Source organism: Pinus tabuliformis, chromosome 2_1 (genome assembly GCF_031772625.1).
Source record: "Pinus tabuliformis cultivar Carrire ecotype Pingquan chromosome 2_1, CPIR1, whole genome shotgun sequence".
Taxonomy (NCBI): Eukaryota; Viridiplantae; Streptophyta; class Pinopsida; order Pinales; family Pinaceae; genus Pinus; species Pinus tabuliformis.
The window spans coordinates 406,220,751-406,243,906 of NC_142299.1; the positions used below are offsets into that span (position 1 = coordinate 406,220,751).

The 23,156-nt window shown below is 35.7% G+C and overlaps 1 protein-coding gene across 1 annotated transcript; it reads right to left on the minus strand.

The window, feature by feature from the left end:
* Positions 1-21,930: 21,930 nt before the first annotated feature.
* On the minus strand, positions 21,931-22,885 carry LOC149200612 (uncharacterized). Its single transcript, XM_089399607.1, has one exon. It carries the CDS (start codon positions 22,745-22,747, stop codon positions 22,016-22,018), a length of 732 nt encoding a protein of 243 aa, XP_089255733.1. The 5' UTR covers positions 22,748-22,885; the 3' UTR covers positions 21,931-22,015.
* Positions 22,886-23,156: the final 271 nt, after the last annotated feature.

Below are 23,156 nucleotides of genomic sequence, written 5' to 3' on the forward strand. Positions count from 1 at the left end.
GTGGTTGTGTTTCTAATTAGGTTAACGTGACTGGCAGAGTAAAATCATACCATCGTTTAAGAAATTTGCTTTGTGTAGGGTGCAATGAGACATGAGTGTGACATGTTGGGGAAACTATTGGTATGATTTTGATTGGAGTAGGATTTATATTGCGAAGGCATTTTGGAGACAACAACATAATTGATGTTGATGTTTAATATTGATAATGCTCAAGTTGAACTCATGCAATTGCTCACTAGTGTGGAGTCATTATTGAATATATATTAGTTGAAAATAAATAAATAAAATTAGTTTAAAACATAAAAAAAGACCAAACCATGCTAAAACAGAAAACACAAAGATCTTGATAATTAACTACAACTTTTAATGAAATTAGTAAATTTTCCCATTTTATTGATCACATTCTTTAATTAAATCTATGAAGGTTGTGGAGTTACTTTCTTCTGATCTTCTTCACCTAGTATTTGTTGTTGGATCTCAAATTGGTAGGTATAAGTTCTTAGGGCAGATCAATGCAACTTTGTCATTTATTTTGATTGATCAATTATTGTTATCATCTCCTAGTAGAGTAAGTCCCTCTTAATGGAATAAATTGAGTTCAAAGGGAAATTCTTTATTCATTTTTGAATAGGAAAAGAAACACCTCCATTTTGGAATTTAGGGCTTGGAAGAAGCTTCAAATTGTGTGTTGGGGATGAGCTTTCATTTAGACTTAAGAAAAATTACATATTAAGTAATATTGAATTGGTTTCAACCATTTGTTTAATTACTTATGACTATGCTCGAAAGTTTTACACACAAATTTAAAGAATTCTCATTATAAATAATACATACATTCAACTTAAATGAATGTATCATTATGAAGTACAAATAGGTTTCTAATGGCTTCTTTGTGCATTTTCTTATCTTTATTTAGGTGGATTGGAATATTATGATAGATATTATAAATATTTTAAATAACATAAAATTAAATTTAAATAACATAAAAAGAGAGTTAAAATTTTCAAAATTTATTAGAGTTAAGAAAAATGATTTGACTCCAATTGGGCGATTTTTATTGTTTCCATTAGAGAGCTCTTGAAAAACATAATCATTTTCTTTTGAAACCATGTGTTGCTTTTTTTCAAAGTAGGAAAGGGTGAGAAGATTAAGAAAAAATAAAGAAAGGATAAAGTGAAAAGAAAAGTTTTCATTGGTTATCAGATTGTATGTATTTAGTTTTAATATCATAAAACTAATTATCATAATTAGAGTCTTTAAATAGAAACAATAAACTTGGTATTCATGAAACTACATGAAAGAAACAACTCTCAAGACAAGCAGGGAGAAAGACCCGCCCAACAACAAAAAAGTGAACTGGACAACCCCTCAAGCATCAACAGTTATGAGGATACGAATACCGCACAAAATAAATCTTCATTTAATAGCAAATCTAGACCAAACTTCTTCTCCGACTATCTTCAAAAGGACGAACACAATAGATCGCGAAGCTAAAACACCAATGTCCCAAGAACCAAAAGAGATGAAGGAGATGCAAGATAAAGGAAGTTGGAAGACCGTAGAGAAAAAAAGGAAAGCTACAGCACCAATCTCGCGAAGAAAGACGAGGAGACAGACAATTAAAAACTAAGAAAATTATAGGTCCCATAGACCAATTTGGTCTCAGTGGATGTTAACCACCATCATCATCATCGTCATCATATATGTGTTATTTGATTATTTTCTTTATTTATTTTTCATGGTGTTAATTACAAGTGAAATAGAATGCATGGGATGTACAACCACATTAAAAATATTAATATTAATGTGGTTGATATAGTCGAAGGTTTCATTTGTATCTACCATTGATAAATATGTAATAATAGAAATAATAATACAAAAAAATTTGTTGCAATAAAAATATTATTATTATAATTATAATTAATAATAATTATTTCTTTATAATAATAATTGTTTAATATAATTTAATTTTAAATTAGGTAATATAAATATGAACCCTTAGATTACTAAAACCTTGGGATTGATATTAAAAACCCAAGGGAATAATAAACCCAAGGGGTTAATACTAAAACCCCAAGGGATTATAAACCCAAGGGAATATTAATAACCCGAGCTATAATAAACCCAACAGATTAATACTAATAGCGCTAGGGTTTATATTCCCTTGGGTATATTAATCTAAGGATTCATATTCCTAGGGTATAATATTATTCATAGGTCTATAGTATTAATCCTCTAGGTTCAATATAAATCATGGTCATCCAAGGGTTTATATACCTTGGATTTATAATATTAGTCCCTTGGGCTTAATAATATTAGTCCCTTTGGGTTTTAGTATTAACACTTGTGTTTATAATACCAATCCCTTTGGTTTATCAATGTAAGGGTTCATATTCCTATGGTTTAATACTAAAACCCCAAGGGATTAAAAAACTAAGGCAATAATATTAACCCAAGGGATTAATACTAAAAAATTAAGGAATTATAAACCCAAGGGAATAATATTAAACCTTAGGGATTAATATTATAAACCCAGGCTATATAAACCTAAGATAAATATTATAAACCCTAAAATAAACATGGTTGAGATTCAAGAGATAAAACCTCTCAATGTAACTTGCCCAATTTTTGCCCTCTTGGGACTATCACTTCACATTGCCCCACCTCTCACATGGAGTATGGCTACATGTGCTCCCTCTTCCAACCTTGCTTGAAATTCTCCCCTACTGGAGGTCTCTGCATGAGTGGATGCCTCCACTCGGTCTCCTCTTTACTTCTCCAATTGTGGCAGCTCCACAATTGTCTGAGCCTACCTCTAAGGCTGCTTCTTCTCTACTTGAGTGGATCTCTCCACTCGGTCTCCTCTCTGCTTCTCCAGTTGTGGATGCTCCACAATTGTATGATACTACTTCTGAGGATTCTTTTGGGGCTACATGTTGAGAGGTAATTCACTCTCCCTCTCAACCACCAGTCTCTAACCTTTTCCTTGCTCCTCAAGGCTTTGCATGCATCTTTTACCTCAAGAGCATATAGCTTCTTGACTCATGCACCGATTTGTTTCACCTGTCCCGTGGGGATGTTTCTAAGGAAAACCTTTCCCTTACTAAATCACATCATAGCCATGGTATTCCAATACCGCAATGGAAACAAGATTCTTATTTAGCCCTGGAACATACATCACATCTGTGATTATGAGAGGGGAGCCAGACTCCCTATGAAAGGTAACTATACCGATCTCGGTAGCTCTATGCCTCTCATCATATCCAAACTCTATGTTCTGCTTGAGTTATTTCTCCTCAAAATCACTAAAGAGATCTTTTTTCCCTGTCATCTGGAACAAGGCACTACTATTAAGATACCACACGCCTCCCATTACAGTGCTGACCATACATGTAATGAGAGTGAAATCAAGTTCAAATTTTGAAGCTAGAGCTTCACCTATTGCCACTACTGTTGGCTCCTTATTGCTTTCTTTCTTCTGTGGGCAATTCATGGCATAATGCCTGTGCTCGTGACAGTGAAAACACTTGACTTTCGACAAGTCCATCTTCTTGCCACCCACCTCGCCTTGGGAATTCTTTCCCTTGTCTTTGTTGTCTTTGTTCACTAATGAAAATTCCTCTTCCACTTCTTTGGAAGAGGTCCCATCTCTGGTGTTCCTCCGAATCTCTTCTTGTACCAAATTTTCCCATAGTAGTTCCCAATCTGGTACCTTCTCCCTCCCAGTAATAGAGTCCTGGAAACTATGCCAGCTCTTGGGAAGTCCTAGAAGAGCTAGGCTCACCATATCGTCTTCAGAAACAGTAATCCTGACACTTCCAAGCTCATCCCAACAATGAGTGAACTTGGTCAAGTAATTCAGAATTGAGTTTCCCTTCTCCATCTTGATCTTTCTAAGTTTGTTCTTAAGTGCTAACTTCCTATGGTCACTGCTATTCTGAAACAGGTTTGTCAATACCTTCCACATTGAGTATGGAGTTCACAGGTCCGTCAATACTATTTTGGATTTGATATCTTTACTATTGTTTGCTATTTGTGATAAAATTCAATTAGATAAATTAATATGCTCAATAGATCATTTCAACATTTTTATAATTTTACGTAATTTTATAAATTTATGAATATGGTTTATAATAAACCATATAATATTCTAAATTATTATGGTGGGATTGAAAAACATCCCTAATTACTTAAAAATAATGGAACATGCTATTCAAAAGATCACAAAAATAAAAACAATTCACAAATTTAAATATTAAGTTGTGTTGTAGCCGCTACAACACCACCCAAATTTTTGGGCATATTCAAAATTTTGGGCACCCCACCACTCACCCCAAAGCATGATCACACATGGGTAAGGGTTTGTGATAATGCATCATGACAATAACCCTGCTTTGTCTTGGTCCTCCTCCCCTCGAGTGCATTAAGATTCCTCAAATTTCCATCTTACTTCGCGCCCTTGAATCTATGGATGCACCATTGCTTTTGCATAACATAAATTACTGGAAATTCATAAGTCCGGTAAGGTGCCTAAATGTTGCGTTGATTTTTGGTTTCGAGCACCTCTTGTTTTACTCGTATAATTTAGTTGCAATTTTTTACTATCACCTCTACATGAATTTATTTTCATAGTTTTAATTATTTATCCCTTTTCTTTGTAGGGATTTAAATGGAGCATAAGAGATATGAATATCATATGGCCACCACAGGTTCTAAACTCTGACAAGAGTGTCCTTGTTTAGTTTTTTCACCATGGAATACACAACAAGATATTTCCAACCATTAAGGTATTTACTCCTGAAAATCCTCCATTAGAGTATCAAGGAGAAAAGGATTCAAAACCAACAACCGAATTTGCAATTCAGCAGTTGAAAACTATTGTTAAAGACTGGCTAAATGGGAAGACTGGATCAAACAAGAAAAGTTCATCCAACTCATAAATAGAGTGTGCTTCAAGAAACTTTGATGACATTGTCCTCAAAAGTAAAGATCAATGGCTTGTTGAATGTTATGCTCATATATTATGGAACAATATTTGCAATGTGAAAGGTAAACAATGCCATGGTTAATGAAGCACATACTTTGAAAGCAGCAATTATAAGACAACGCATGGGGACAACTAACAAACATTCAAGTGAAGTAAATTGTCCTTTTAATACATATTTGGGTGGATACCAAAGAAATGTTAGGGAGATTCATAATGGGCAGACTGATCTAAAATTGTTGTTGCATATATCTCATGTCAAAAAAGGTCGATGTCAAGAGAATGCATGGATAGTGCCAACAAAACATTACATGGAACGAGTGAGCTAATGTTTCAATGATGCAACGTTGAATGTGTCACTTAGATGGTGACTGGAACTCAACAAGAAGAGGCCTGTCAAAATGTTGTATACTGAGACTATCACACTCCTTAGTGATTCATCCTCAACACACTTTTAATCAAAGAACTTAAAGGGAGTGCCATGGAATACATACCAAATGACACTTTTATTAAATTAGAATCATGCCACGTACTCGAGTGCTGGAACACACACATATATTTATGGTTATCAATAAACCATGCATAAAGGATCAACACCAAACCTAGTGAGTCATGAATGACACGTTGTGGGAGTATGCACATAATATGCCATATGGTGGGCACGATGCGAGCCTTTATGAAAGGCGAGATGATCCTACATACATTTAGGTGTCAACAGAGTACATTGGGTGCATACCACATCATAATGCCCATCGCAGAGAATAATGGAATATGGAGTGAGTTGACAGTGATTCCACGAACAAAACTAAGCAATGGAGGAACCCATGATGTATTAGAAATTTAGGGCAAGTCGCACTTTGCTAACCAAATAAGGTAATGCGACCTATTGGGTGAGCAATAACTGCGGTCTCTCAATAGATTTGTGATTAGGATGGTCACAAAATCGTAGTTTGAGCTACAACAATCTAGTTCAAAAATGTGATCTGCCCTAATTGCAGCGATTGGACCATCTATATGAGTCGTATTCCTATCTACGGGTCACAATTCTATTGACTGGTCGCAGTATCCAGCTGTGATCTCTCCCACAGTCTCTATTAACGCCTCTCCCCTATAGATGTGACCTATACAAAGGAAGCCATGGGACTTCACAAAGTGACATGACTGTTTGTAATGACAGTAGTGTTATAGACAAGCTCATGCAATGACACCACACATTTACAAGCATTCTTCAAGCTCGCTTGACTAAGTTGCTGGTGATAAGGATATTTTGGCAAAGGAATGACGTGAAAGTGTTATTGATGCTATGAGAAAGATGGGAGGTCATTCTATATCTATTGATATTATCAGTATTCTGGTTGAAAGAAGTGGAATATTCACGCGGAATATTTGCATAGTCATACTTCCATTTCTCCCTCGATTACTTCAAAGTGAGATTAACTGGCACCTTACTGTTGCTATGAAAACCATGCTTGTACTAGGGAAGACTTTTGGTGATGTTACCTGGGCAACCATATCAACATACCCAACAATGAAAGTGGATCACTAAGCAGAGCAAAGGCTTGAACGTTGTAGTTTGTGCTACATTGAACTCGGAACCATAAAGTAGATCCTTGTCCCTTTAATCAGAAGGGCTACAGTTGTTGCTAAGTCTATGCATGGGTTATGTTGAGCCTTTCACATCTGCGACTAGACTATCTCCAAGTCACAAAATCGTAGTTATAAGCCTCATTCATGCAGTGAGGATTTGCAACCTGTATGTATTGCGACTCTGCGACCCCTCTCCAAGGTCGCAAAACCACACTTGAAAAATCTCATGATATCTATGAGACTCCCTCTTTTGTGACTATGCAACCTTCCATTAGGTCGCAAGATCACGACAGTGGCCCCAACACCATGACCTGAAAATGTGACCCGAACTACGCTGTGACTATGCAACCTACCTTGCCTTTACGAAATGTGACGGGACCAACATTGCAGGTCACAAAGTCATGTTTCAGGGCTCCAACGTTGCTTCTAGAAAATGTGATTGCCATTAAATGGAGACTGTGCGACCTCACCAAATTTGTGACCCAAGGAAAACATATCTAGCTCCTTGCCCATAAAATGTGTTTTCTTCGTAATATAAGATAATGAAATTAGGAGGAACACACTACTTTCAACGCCTAATTGACTGATCCAAAGGGTTGGATTATACATCAACAAACATAAAATATCAAACAATGCATTGGGATGCATCCCAAAAAGCATATTAAAGGGGTGATACAAAGAATGTTGAGAACCCTTATAAAGGGCTATGGAAGGCAACAAAGATTATCCTCTGAAGAGCAACAAAATGGGTCACAAAGATGTTGGGTTATGACTTTGAAATTATCTACAAAAAAGGGAAGCAAAATGTTGTGGCAGATGCACTCTCAAGAAAGGATGAGGATGTGGGAGCATTGTTGTGCGCCATTTCTGTTATCCAACCAGATTGGATAAACGAAGCAAGAGAGGAATGGAAGAATGACGAAGAAGTGTGGGCACTTATTCCAAAGTTACAACAAGATTCCAGTACATCTGATACATTTAGCTAGAAAAATGATTTGTTATGGTACAAAGATTTCTTATACCTCTATAAGAATCTCCAACTCAAAGAAAAGATTTTTATGGAATTGCATACTTCTCCCTTAAGAGGGCACTCAGGATTTTTAAAAACTTACCACATGGTTAAGAAGGAATTTTTTTGGGATGGCCTTAAAGCGGATATTCGAAAGTTTGTGGTGGAATTTTTGGTTTGCCAACAACATAAAGTTGAAACAATTAAGACCCTAGGTCTATTACAACCTTTATCCATTCCAAGCCAATGTTGGGAGGAGGTTTCAATGGATTTTATCACAGGTTTACCCAAGTCTGAGGGAAAGAATGCCATCATTGTGGTAGTTGACAAACTTACCATGTATGCACACTTTTGTGCATTATCACATCCATTTAAAGCCAGTACAGTTTCTACTGCATTTATGGAAATAATTCAAAAGCTACATGGAAACCCAAAGATTATTGTAGGTGATAGAGATCCCACTTTCACAGGAAATTTTTGGACAGAATTGTTTTCTTGTCTTGGTACTCAATTAGCTCATAGCTCATCTTATCATCCTCCATCTGATGGGCAAACTGAGATAGTAAATAAATGTTTGGAAGGATATCTTTGTTGCTTCGTATCTAATAAACAGACACAATGGGTCAAATGGTTGCTTCTGGCTGAATGGTGGTATAACACTTCCTACCATACTGCAACAAAAATGACCTCATTTATGGCACTTTATGGATATCAGCCAGCATCCATTCCATCATATTTAAGAGAAAATTCTAATGTTCAAGCAGTGGAACATCACATTGAGCATCAACAACAAGTTCTCCAACTCTTAAAGGATAACCTTGTGTTGGCGCAAAATAGAATGAAGCAACAGGAAAATCAACATCACAGCGAAAGAAGTTTTGATGTAGGTGACTAGGTATTTCTATAGCTACAACCATATAAACAAATATCCCTCAAGCAAGCTAAGAAGGATAATAAATTATCACCAAAGTATTATGGTTTGTACAAGGTGTTGCAAAAGATTGGTACTATGGCATACAAATTGGAGCTTCCTGCAGCTTCTCGAGTGCACCCAGTGTTCCATGTTTCATGTTTAAAGAAGGTTATAGGTGACAAACTCCCAGTTAAAACAATATTGCCAGAACTTTACGAGGAAGGAAAAATTATATTGGAATCGGAAGCAGTCACAGAAACAAGAACTCGATAGCTACGAAATCAATCAATTTCGAAGTATCTCATCAAATGGAAGAACTTATCCGTTGAAGATTCCACATGGGAGGATAAGAATTTTATACAGAAGCATCCAGAACTATTCAAGCATTAAGGACAACACTTTTTTGAAGGAGAGGGGCATGTTAGGTCCCTATAATACTAGTGATTATCCCATTACTATTGTAGTTGTATCCCTTATTAATATTTTTGTGCCCCTATTGTCCCCATATTGTTATTACTGTGCCCCATAGAATCCCTCTATTGTTATTTTTGTGCCTTTATATTATTATTGTTAGGTTGGCTTGGTTATATTGTGATCCCTTAGACTCCTATATATAGAAAGGAGGTTTTGTCATTTGTATTATCAAAGAATTGCTCATTTATGTAATGTAAAGGAGGTTGCCCCCTCGAAGAGGCTGAATTCTAAGGCGTTCATCTATCTTTTCTATCTTTTTGTGAGCTAGTTTCATAACAAGATCCCATAGAGCAGTAATTCCCCCAGATAAACCACATGAATTCACTACCACTATAGACCAAGTAGGAACATTAGCATGAAAATAAGGGATGGCACGAGGAAAATCAGACATACTCTCCTGAATAAGAATCCTAATCAAGCGGTAAGTAGAAATTAGATGTCTAAGGGATAATTTTTGTGGCATCCCCTAACCCACACAATCTAAAAGAGATAATATTCATTTTTTAACCATGCCGAGGGTGCATTTTCTCTAAGGGCCCGAGATGCAGAAGAGTCGATAATTAGAACATCATGTAGCGTAGAGAAATTGCTAAGCAATATCTTTCTCGAGGTGTTTCCCCTATGGTGAAGGCCACGCTTACCACCCCCCCTACGAGCCTTGATATTGCGGGCTGAATTTTGGTTGATAACAAGTGAGGAAACTAGGTCCTTCCCCTTATGTACTGTGGGGGATGAGAGATTCATGGTGGGGTTCAGTAGAAGGAATTCAACGTTGCTATCAATAGAGTTGTGAGGGGAAGAAATAGATTGGGGATCCCCTTAGGGGGAGGAGGGTTGAGTTCAGATGTAGTGGGAGGAGGGTCATGGGACAAAGGCACCGCTCACAAAGGGTCATAAGGCAGAGGGACCGCAGGGTCGAGGAGAAGGGATGGAATAGCTTAAATGGATTCAAAGTTCTCAGTGGTTAATGGTGGATGGGAAGACTGAGAGGGAATAAGATGTGAGGATGTCGAAGGAGCATCACGGAAAGAGGAAGCTGAGGTAAAAGGATTTAGAGGATCCATGATATATTATGACAATGGATGTTGAGGGGACAATGGGGAGGATGAGAGATGATTAGTGGATAAAGTATGATTTTGCAAATATGAGTTGTCAGAGGAAATAGAGTTACCTATTGCCCGCTCCAATTGCAGACCAGTGGAAGGCTTATGATTTGTACCCTTAAACGAGTGCCAATGATGGAAACGAGGCGAGCATTGGTCCAAAAAATGCCCCATGTGGTGGCAGAGTAAACACCAAAAGAGCATACCCAATAGTCAATCTGTGACAGATGCGCCGAGAGTCCCATTTAAGTATGATATTTTCAGGGAGACCACCGAAGAAATTTACTTCAACCAAAATCCATGTGACACACTTATCATGTGCCCCCAAAATGCGGGGGTCCATATAAGAGAAACACCCGAACGAATCCCCAATAGCCATCAGATCTTGTCGCATCCAATATTTCAGGAGGATAAGACCATTTAACCCAAACCAACTTATTCTTGGGTGTGTCCAACAAAGGGTTAAATCTAACGTATCATTTTTAGAGTTCAATAAAACCCCATCCGCAAACTGAGGGGTGCACCAAAATAATCTCAACATCTTCCCGGTGTAAAAAGTGAAAAGAGAAACAATGGTTAAGAAGTCCACTGACCTTGGGAGCATAACCCAGAAGGGTAGTCCATTGAGTAGCAACCCATCCCCCATGTCCATATCTCTGGTCCCTGAACAGTGTCATCGTCCCATAAGACGTCGTGCCCGAAGCTTAAGAGTATTGGCTCTTCCATGCAACGAATTGGTTTATGCGGACGACTGTGGGAGTCCGATGAAGCCTTTGGAAATCCCAAGTGTAAATTTTAGCTTGCATGTGTGTCGTGTGCTCGGACAGGCTGGTCCATGTGGGGAGAATCGACAAGAGAGTCTGCCCCTTGTGCATCGTTTTGATAGGGGTATGACCGTTTCTCCGCCATTGTGGCGTGAATATATGCCTCTTGGAGGGAAACATTTACATCTAGTGAGTAGCCCAAGGCCGCTCATATATATTTGTTAGGTTTTATTTTTTTCTATCTAAGAAAATGAACTAATAATAGATTAATAAATCTATTTGATTTATGCGGCTTTTTCATATTTGATTTATTTTCAAAACGAAAATAGATTTTTTTGATTATCTATTATTAATTTTTATTAGAAATTTATTTTCTTATTTTCTAATTAGTAGAAATTTTATTTTCTCATTTTATTTTTTTCTAAAAATATTATTTGATTTATGGAGTTTTGTTCTTATTTAATTTATTTTTAAGAAGAAAAATAATGTTTTTTGGCGATGCCTTATTTTCATTTAGTTATGAAAATAGATTAATAAATTAATTATTATTATATTTGTGTCATCTTTTTCAGAATTTTTTGGTTAAGTTTTATTTTTCTTTACTTAAGAAAATGGATTGATAGAAAAGTAAGATTTAAGTCTAGTTCTTTCAACACTATTAATAAAAAAAATTGTAGGTTTGGTGAGACTACATCTTGATCACGTCCAACATATCCCCTCGAAGCCAATTGAAATAATGACTTCACATCAAGGAGTGCCTTAACAAACCTCTTGATTAGGGTGGAGTGCCTTAATGGAACATAATAACTTCACATCAAGAAGTGCCTTAACAAACCGCCTGATCACACAAACTTCTTGATCACGGTGGAGTGCCTTAACGGAGCTCCCGTAAACACTACTAATAAATTATTTCAATTAACTATGATTTAGCTTTTGTGCGAACATTATTATTTAACCTATCAAATAAAAAAATATTAATAAAAAAAAATAGATTATATTTTGAAATAAATTAAATGAAATATTGTTATAAAAAATTTAAATCTTCATAATTAAATACTTACTACAACTAGATTTACAAATAATAAATATGATCCAATGATATATTTCATGTAAATTTACAACCTTAAGCATTAATAAAATAATTAAACATATTACAAATAATATAATTCTACATATATAATATTTTCATTTCACATGTTTATATAATTTAGATTGATAATGGAATGTGGTTTATACAATGATAGATAAATACTAAAGAAATTAGAAATGTAGTTTTGTAATATATGTTGCTTTTAAAAGCAAATAAATATTTGTACATAATTTTGAAAATTATTTGAATAAAATGAAGAAAAGACAATGAGATATGAGAGTGTGAAATAAGCACTCTCAAGCATTCAATACACCATTTATGTACTTTAAATTAAGCACTCTCACGTATTCACTACACAATTTATGTACTTTAAATTGATAATAAAATGTGTTTTATGCAGTGCCATATAAATGCTAAACAAATATATATTGTTTTAAGAGGAAAATACATTTCTTTGCATAATGTAGAAAACAATTTTAATGTAGTAAGTAGATATGTGAGATAGCTACTCTTATTTCACTCATGAGCATTTAGTACATATTCACTATAAAATTTAAAGAATTATTGTTTAAAATTCATCCATAAAATTAGGAATAATAGGATGTTAGAGTTAATTAGAGGGATGTATTATTCTAATCCATTCTTCTAAATTAAATTAGTTAATTGTTGTTAGTATATAGCATTAATTTGTAGCTACATCATCATTATCTTCTATGTTGACACCATTGCCATAAGATAAGGCTCTATTATGTGAACATATGTGTGTTCATATTAATAAAATCTCTAAGTTGCATAGTTATTATATTTCTCTATATTGTCTTTGTTTTTCTTGTTTTGGTATCAAAACGATGAGGAGTTGTGGCATGTGAGAAACAACATTGAAGCACTTTCCATTGGGAGTTGTGCAAGTTGGACTCTTGTAGCCATAGGTTCAGATAATCTATTGCATGCAATATAGAACCAACCACTTGAAGCATGTGATGTATGCAGCTACATGAAATGTTTTTAGAAATATCATTTAGTGATTCCTACAACTCCCACATGGACATGGAGTACTTGGTGATATTATTATGTTAGCCATTAAGCAACTATCCTCCATGTATACCATTACGCATTTCCCCACCTTCTTGTCTACAACTATGATATTTGTGAGGGAGTCCAGAGTAAATCTTGAAATCAAATATGACCCCAAATTTTATAGCTCACAATGAACGATCAACTCTTGAATCTCTATTGCTAGTTCTATCTGATGGGGAAAATAATCAATGACGGCATTCATTTCCTCTGCATTAATCAACAAGGATTTTTTGGTAATGGTGATCCTAGGATTCTCATCCCACAAAGGATTTCCCTCACCCTCAAGATCGACCCTAGTGGAGAACTTGTAATGAACTTGTAATGGGGATTAAGTCATGGACTAATGGACTAGCTATCATTCTTAGCTCTAAGATCATTTGTTGTTATTTCTCTAGATCTTTTAGTTGATTATGATCCTCATCTAACTCAGTATTCCTGGAGCTAAATTTCATGTAGTGGGCCTTACCATAGAGGGTTGCAGTGCTCATGATTTGTAATTCTATATTTGTTTTGTAATTCTAGATCTGTTTCTGTAGCATTATGGTTTTCATATTCGATTTTGCCTCTATAAACTTAGGACTTTGTGGAGTTTTGGTATATTTAGGAGTGATAATTACTTAATCAGAGGTGCCAATATGAGATTTTGGGCTCCTAAACTCTAATTATGGTATCCTCCTAGGGGTTGCATGTTGAGTTATTTATTTCATCAAATTGGAACTGATTTTTTGAATGCCAATTCATTTGTTTGAATGTTTCCTTGATTCACTAATTATGTTGAATTTGTTGGTGAGAAACTTTCGATATATTATATCTAATAAATCTATTTCCTTAAGAGAGTTTGGATTTTCTTGATCTTTTGAGTTCTTCAATATCTCCTTAACCAGAGAAATCCAGACCAAAATTTGCAAAAGATGAACTATATAAGGCATAATTAGTTAAGGAAGTTGAAGCCACAATTGGACTTAAAAATATAATTTAGTTATTTTTTATGATTTTTTATTAGTTTAATAGTGTAAGTTGCATAATAAAGTAAATTTTTTTAAATATTTATTTACATTTATCATACATTTAATTTATGTAGATACGCTAGCTTGAAACTAAATTTCCTACAATTACTTTACCTTATAAATCAAAATATTCAAACATCTAAATTTACAGAAAAATAAAAATAACAAATTACATTATAAGAAAACATATAAGGTAAAAAAAAAACATTAAAAAAAAACAAACAAAAACATTCTAAAATTACTTCAAGTTTCAAATTCACATTTAAATAAAAATAAAAAATTACATTATAAAAAACATATAAGGTAAAAAAAAACATTAAAAAAAAACAAACAAAAGCATTCTAAAATTACTTCAAGTTTTAAATTCACATTTAAAATTTAAAACTTACAGATAAATATTCATTTTTATGAGTGAAATTTATAGGACAATCAAAATAAAAATGACTTCAGACTTACAAATAGATACTCTGGTCCTGAAGCTTAAGTAACAAACAAAAACTTACATTTGTGCTGAAAAAAAACAAACAAAAACTTACCTATAGATATTCATGTCCTAAGTCTAAAATAAATCTAAATTTATATTTATTGTAAATTTAAAAATATTTCCAAAATATTACTACTTCATGAGCCGAAGAGCCCACTTACTGCTCCACTGATGATTGACTAAACCAAACCAGCATTTTTACCACCAGATGTGGTGGGTCCATAACAATAAACCAATAGTAACATTCTAATAATTACTCAAAAAGTACATGGGCTTAAATTCAATCTCAAATAAGCATGCACAGGTGTAACGAGGGTAAAAAAACAGACAAAAAACACCGTTACGTTCAACTAGTGGAGTACTGTGTAATCTTAGAGGTGAAATTCAAATACATGTTTATAATTTTTTACAAATACCTAAACAATTGTATTCATTAAAGTGGCCATAGCTTGTGATTAAGAAAAAATCAATTCATTTTTGACCTACAAAAAGCACTCAACGCGGCTACTAACTGATGCATTTAGAGCCCAAAACCAAAATCTTGTAGCAACATACATCCCACATGGAATTAAAAATTAAATTATTGATCCAACATTAAAACCCTCGGCATTTAGCTGATAGAAATCAAGATGAAAAAAAGATTTTCAACATAGACATCAATTGCTACTGCTACTCTTAACAATTAAGAAGTAAAATTGATCAGTACAATCTATACGTGTAAAATTGATCAGTAAAATTGACTACCCACCTCTAGAATGTCCTTGTAGCGGAAGGAATCTTCACTGCTAGTCGAGTTTTCAATTTGAAATCACGCACCAGTACATAGAATCGTTGCGCCTTCGAGAAAACTTTGGGGTTTGAGGTATTTCAAATGTATACAAAGTAAAATCATGGAACCAAATGTTCACTCCACTAAACAGTTAATTTTGCATCATGGTAGTGATTGGTGAGAGTAAAGAGTAAAATTCGACTATAGATACCCTGTCGAAAGAGGAAATAAAAAATGAGCGAATAAATGAAACTTGAGGGAATAAACGCTGATGGGATCTTGAAAAAGGATAGATGTCAGACCAATAGAAATAGAAAAAGGTAGAGAAAGCTTGGATTTTCAAGAAAAAAAAGCCTATATTTATTGTCATAAAAACTATTATTTTATCTACTTAATAACATATATTTTTTTTTATTTCACCATTATTAGTCCCTGCCATCTGGCATTCGGCAGTGACTATAGTAATCGAATTAGTCTGAGTTAGCATTAGTTCTTAGTCGCTGCCCGTTGTTATTCGCTATTTATCATAAGGTTTGCAAATGCCCTGTGCGACGATCTGCCGAGATAACCTAAGTTTCATTTCCGCCTGAGGCTTCGCCATCTTATTTGGCCTCTTCCCGAGGCGGAAGAGGCTCGATCATAGCTTAAATTGCTTTTACGCCCAGTGCATTATCGCTAATCGTCAGCGGTCTCGTTTTAATGTTAACATTAATTCGATTAATTCGTATTATCTGCAGGGGTATGCTAAGGTTTCGTAAGGTTTGGTGTTAACGGGTGTTGCGCAGCAGGTGCTGCAGGTGTCCGTGGATGCCGACAGGTGTCATGAACCTGCCTTGGTATCTTGCCAACCCAGATTTCCTTTGTAATATAACTTTCTTTCTTTGTTATAATGCCTTGCGTCCATGCATCCTCTTGCAAAGCCAGATCCAAGGCACGTTGCTTGCATCCTGCAGATGTTTCAGGTAAAAAGTAGCATGACCAGTGGGAGCGAACAGAACCTGTCAAAGAAGGAGGAAGGAGGTCCAAGCTGAGCAGGCATTGAACAATATCCGAGCACGAAAGGTAGTTATAATATGACACAACTTTTTAACATAGTAACATAATAGAGTCTGCAATTCCACCATAATCAGTTGCATATTCTAAAACAAACCATGAATTCAGAGCTAAGAATGAAATTCTAATTGTCTTCTACATTACCCATATGGAACAATGTTGACTTGTTTTCGCCCCAACTTTGATGTCAAGTTTCTTCTGAGAATCCATGGCTGACTTTGCATGCTCAATAAAGCTGAGATAGTGTCGCTATGAAATTAGGGATCTACAATATTATGAAAGTTGATTAACTAACCTAAGCTAATAGTGCTTTCTGTTTCAAGAATTAATGTTGTGCATCATACTAAATAATTTTTTTTTCAAACTGGAATCAAATACGTTTGCATTTCAACTGATTATTGTTGCCTTGATCACATACCACATGCTGTAAAGTCATACTAAAATTGAAAACAATCCAACTAACTTGTAGTAGTTTTATGACATGATCATTTCCGAATAATCTGCGTACCAATAAGAAATTGTTTGGATCGTTCTGTGAGAAATGACCGAGCACACATTTCTCTCTTAGCTTTCTTTCTTTGTTATAATGCCTTGCATCCATGCATCCTCTTGCAAAGCCAGATCCAAGGCACGTTGCTTGCATCCTGCAGATGTTTCAGGTAAAAAGTAGCATGACCAGTGGGAGCGAACAGAACCTGTCAAAGAAGGAGGAAGGAGGTCCAAGCTGAGCGGGCATTGAACAATATCCGAGCACGAAAGGTAGTTATAATATGACACAACTTTTTAACATAGTAACATAATAGAGTTTGCAATTCCACCATAATCAGTTGCATATTCTAAAACAAACCATGAATTCAGAGCTAAGAATGAAATTCTGATTGTCTTCTACATTACCCATATGGAACAATGTTGACTTGTTTTCACCCCAACTTTGATGTCAGGTTTCTTCTGAGAATCCATGGCTGACTTTGCATGCTCAATAAAGCTGAGATAGTGTCGCTATGAAATTAGGGATCTACAATATTATGAAAGCTGATTAACTAACCTAAGCTAATAGTGCTTTCTGTTTCAAGAATTAATGTTGTGCATCATACTAAATAATTTTTTTTTCAAACTGGAATCAAATACGTTTGCATTTCAACTCATTATTGCTGCCTTGATCACATAGCACATGCTGTAATGTCATACTAAAATTGAAAACAATCCAACTAACCTGTAGTAGTTTTATGACATGATCATTTCCGAATAATCTGCGTACCAATAGGAAATTGTTTGGATTGTTCTGTGAGAAATGACCGAGCACACATTTCTCTCTGAGCTTTCTTTTTTCTGGAAATTGCAAGTAGCGCAAGCAGTTTCTGCCTTAGAAACTTGGCTCATAATCTGCAATTTTTTGTTTGTTACCAGTTCTTACCATCTGAATGCATTACTATTACTAAATATTGTAACATACCTTTCCTCTTCCGGTCACAATTTTCAGTTTTTTCCTTACAAACTTGGTTCATAATCTGCAATTTTTATTTTTTGTTACCAGTTCTTACCATCTGAATGCATTACTATTACTAAATATTGTAACATACCTTTCCTCTTCCAGTCACAATTTTGTTTCTGAGGAAGAATGAATATAAATCGTTCTGCTTGGATAGTCCATCCGTTCAAGTTTCAAAGCCTGTGGAGAGATCTGGCAAGTAAAAAATGACAGATGTCAGCATATGGACAAATAAGGTGACACCTCCTTCATTACCATCTACTGCTGGATATTTGGGGTGCAGACGGTATACATAGGTCTGTTTGGCAATGCAGAAGACACCTGTCATTCATGCAAAAACCACATGTAAGGGACTTCGTAATCAAGGAGTCTGCATCACTATTATTATGCTTATGTTTCTCATGTACTGCTCAAACTTTTGAAATTTTCGCATTCTGAAGGAAATCATGTTAGACTTGTTTAAAAATCAGGGAATCGAAAGAATAGCAAAACAAATATACATCACCATAAGGTTGTGTGAAAGATTATTACTAGCCATGAAATAGCCAAAATCAAAATCTGTGAACAAAAATTAAATTAGAAAAACACTTACGATCCCTACTAGCAGCTCCCTAAAGTGCAAATGTTCCATGGCACGCGTTGTTACAAGTGGTTTTTGTGGATAGTACAATACATACGCTAAGGTATCCTGCAGAGTAACAAATTTAAAGTGATTGATGAGCTCAATAGCTGGAGTTGTTCTAACTTCTGCAGATAATAGAGTAGATATGGCAAGGTGTCCTACAGTAAAAAATTTAAAAAGTAACAGAGGACCAGAACAATATAATACCATTCTAAGCTGGTAATTTGTGACATAAATACCCATCGCTTGTTTTCCCATAGCTGACTGGTAAGTGTTACGTGGAGACTACAGAGTGGCAATACATAAAAGGCATGCACTTCAATGTATTAGCAAACTAAAAGCCGAATCAGAATGTATCCAGCTACAACAACCAAAAGTAGCGAAAAATATAGGTGCTAAAGATTCAAACCTGATAGCAAGTTATATCGCAGAATTAAAGGACACAGCCTGTCAATTGCAAGCCCTTGATACACCCAGGACATCTACTTTGTCTGTCTCGGTATGCAGTGAAGAAAAACTTTTACTGTTAGAGCTTTTAAAAAGGAATAAAGACAATTTACCTCTGTTGTTCATCACGAATTTATTGCAGCGACAACCATTACCGAATTTAAGCTCAATTCAACAACCTCTGCAACACATTCTTCTATATCTTATTCAAAACAACCTCTGCAACACATTCTTCCATATCTCATTCAAAACATTGATTTTCAGAAATATAACTGAATTTTGCAAAGCAAGTGACTTTGAATACACGCAAGATCTAAATGGCAAGGATTTGCAAGTACTTCGATATCTTGTTAACTTCGAATTCCACGGCTTCGCCATTGAGCAGATAAAGCTCGTTCTGCAACAGCTCCAGTATTCAACAGTGAAGGCGATAATGGCAATGCTTACAGATTGGCATAGTGATGACGGAGCTAATGGTTTATGTGCAAGGTGTTATGCTCTGGAAAAACATGGGGCCAATGAATTATCTGCACAGGTGTTATGCTTTGGAAGAACATGAAAGGTGTACCCGGCATCGGGATAGCTAACCGCGTTGGGGCATGTGATCAGTGCAGTACTAACCGCCGGGTTATCAAAACCATAGCAGAGACTGTAAGTACAATGAAGGATTGTGCCATGCGATCGGGGTATGCTATCCATCGGGATTGCAGTTAACATTTGTCTTGACCGCAAAGCTAACTGCTGGCCTCTAACTACATCAAACAACACGTGAGTGGTCTGGCAAACAAGCAGAGGTTACGGTTAGTAGTCATTAACCGCAGAGTGAAACCGTCGCGCTACCCCTAGGCAGGGACTAGTTGCCTTGCAACTCATCTTGTTAACTTTGACTTTAGCTTTGACAGTAGCATATGAAAACAGTTAAAATGTCATAATATGTTGCTGCGTCTCAGCCACATTTGACTCTTGTAGCCATAGGTTTAGATAATCTCTTGCTTGCAATATAGAACTAACCACATGAAGCATGTGATGTATGTAACTACATGAAATGTTTTTAGAAATCTCATCTAGTGGTTCCTACAACTCCCACATGTACATTGAGTATTTTGTGATAGTATTATGGCAGCTATTAAGCAACTATCCTCCATGTATACTATTACGCATTTCCCCACCTTCTCGTCTAGATCTAGGAGATTTGTAACGGAGTCATCAAATCTGACCCCAAATTCTATAGCTCACTGTGAATGACCAACACTTGAATCTCTATTGCCAGTTCTATCAGATGGGGAAAATAATCAATGAGGGAATTCATTTCCTCTGCATCAATCAACAAGGATTTATTGGTAATGGTGATCTTAGGATTCTCATCCCACAAAGGATTTGCATCACCCTCAAGATCGACCCTGGTGGAGGACTTGTAATGGGGATTGACCCATGGACGAGCTATCATTCCTAGCTCTAAGAGCATTTACTGTTAGGACTTGTAATGGGGATTGACCCATGGACTAGCTATCATTCTTAGCTCTAAGAGCATTTACTGTTATTTTGCTAGATCTTTCAGCTGATTATGATCGTCATTTGACTCAGTATTCTTGGAGCTAAAGTTCATGTAGTAGGCCTTACCATAGAGGGATGCAGTTCTCATGATTTGAAATTCTAGATCTATTTTAGTAGCCTTATGGTTTTCATCTTCCATTTTTCGTCGACAAACTTAGGACTTTGTGGAGCTTTGATATATTTAGGTGTGCTAATTACATAATCAGAGGTGCCAATATGAGATTTTGGGCTCCTAAATTCAAATTTTGGTATCCTCCTAGGGGTTTCATGTTGAGTTGTTTATTTCATCAAATTGGAAGGGATTGTTTGAATTCCAATTCATTTGTTTGAATGTTTCCTTATTCACTGATTATGTTGAATTTGTTCGTGAGAAACTTTTGATATATCATATCTAAAAAATCTATTTCCTTAAAAGAGTTTGGATTTTCTTTGATCTTTTGCGTTCTTCAATATCTCTCCAACTAGAGAAACCCAGACCAAAATTTGCAAAAGATCGACTATTTAAAGCATAATTAATTAAGGAAGTTGAAGCCACAATGTTTAGCTAAGTTAATCTAGACTTAAAATATAATTTAGTTATTTTTTATGATTTTTTATTATTTCAGTAGTGTAAATTGCATAATAAAATATTCTTTTTTAAATATTTATTACATTTATCAAACATTTAATTTATGTAAATGCACTAACTTAAAACTAAATTTCTTAAAATTACTTCACTTTATATATATTAAATACCCCATTCTAAAAGTTTTCTTCTGCTTTTTCAACCTATAAAAATAAAATTTTAAAATAAAAAAACCAGTCATCTCATTTTTATCCAATGACCATGATAAATACCATCAATTCATAAAATTCGAAACCCTGGTAATTTTTGCTAATCTCCTTCAGTGAATTCTTTAATATTTTAAATATAATAGTAGATTGTTCGAAACCTTAAACGGTTACTTTGCCCCTCCTGCTTTTTATCATTCACCATTGTCACGGAGACGCTAGAAGTTTTGAATATAATCCACAAAAAATATAAGTACTCATTGTCGAAAATAATCACGCTGCATGATATTGCATCAAACAGAGGATAAAAGTACAGAAAGATAATTGAAAACCATGTATCACTTATTTTTATTTTTTAAAGAGATGCAGATATTGGTGACCACTAACTGCTATGTTTTTGTGGCAATAGTATTTGAGGCATTGCTCTTTTCTTTGTCTTAATGATGGGTTTAACTCCTAGGGTATGGAGGATAATTAAATCAGTGACAGTTATGTTTCCAAAAGAATATAGAGGAGAATTGAACCAAAGACTTTTAATTGGAAGATGCTGTAAAAACTAGAGCTCAAAAAAATAAGATAAAATGATAAAATCAGAATAGATGACAATCAATCATTTTTATGAGTGAAATTTACAAGACAATCACTATAAAGATGACTTCAGACTTACAAATAGATACTCTGGTCCTGAAGCTTAAGTAACTTACATATAGATATTCATGTCATTCATGTCCTAAGTATAGAATAAATCTAAATTTATGTTTATTGTAAATTTAAAAATATTTCCAAAATATTACTACTTCATGAGCCGAAGAACCCACTTACTGCTCCACTGATGATTGACTGAACCCAACCTGCTCTTTTATCGCCAGATGTGCTGCTCCACTGATGATTGACCGAACCAAACCAGCTCTTTTATCGCGAGATGTGGGTGTGGTGGGACCCATGGATGCAACTCGCTGAATACCATGCTCTGAGAGTCCAAAAATGTCATTTTTAGCGCAGCTCGGATCCACGTAAACCTTACACGCCACATCCTCGCACCGATATCTCCAACCACCGCAACGGATGTAACCATCGCAGGCGCTGCAAGTGTATGCTTTCCGCTTTAAATCACCCGTCACAATTTTGAGTTTGTGATTTGCGTGCCCACCGTAGTCGAGTATTTTAGGAAGCGCCATACACAAGGGATGGAGCCTTCTGTTACGCCTTTCAGTTTCGAACACAAAACCTTTAATCACCTCGCAGCAGGCACTGCAGTGGTGCCTCAGAAACGTCTTGGAACGAAACTTGATGATCACGTCTTTGCGAAACGGGTGTTGGATGGCATCTGGGAGAGCGGCGCAGACCTCGTGCAGAGTGAAATTCTTACACTTAGAACCAGAAGAAATATTACACTTGTAACCCCTGTTGGCTCCGTATTCTTTGCAGCCGCTGCATGTGTACGCCGGAAGACCCTCAAACAGCAAGAGCTCATGCTTATGGCGGGTGGCGTTAAACAATACTTGCTGTTCATCATCTCTGGCTGTTGGATTTGGATTCGGCTCCGCCATGAAGGAGGCGCAGTCTCAATTAACGACAGACCTATTCTCCCTCTCACTAAATGCGAAGGTGGACGATATTGGGATCGCTGGGCCAGAATTATGGCTGCATCGGCTTATTTATATAAATTGGGGGAAGAGCAGCTTTCAACGCTGGTGCTATATCGCCCATATCTCAGGACTTATAGCCAACGTAGGTTAGTGTTCATAACTGTGGAGAAATCAACAGAAACGAAATTTAAGAGATAGCACAGCTGAAGGACAATAATTGATAGAAAGTACTAAAGTTAGTAAGTGCGTATCAAAACAGGCCACTTAGGGTTGGTTAAAATCAACTAAACACCATGCAACATGCAACCTTTTAAACACGCAACCTCACGAGTACATCACAGGTGACGCAAATATCAAATATTTTAGGAGA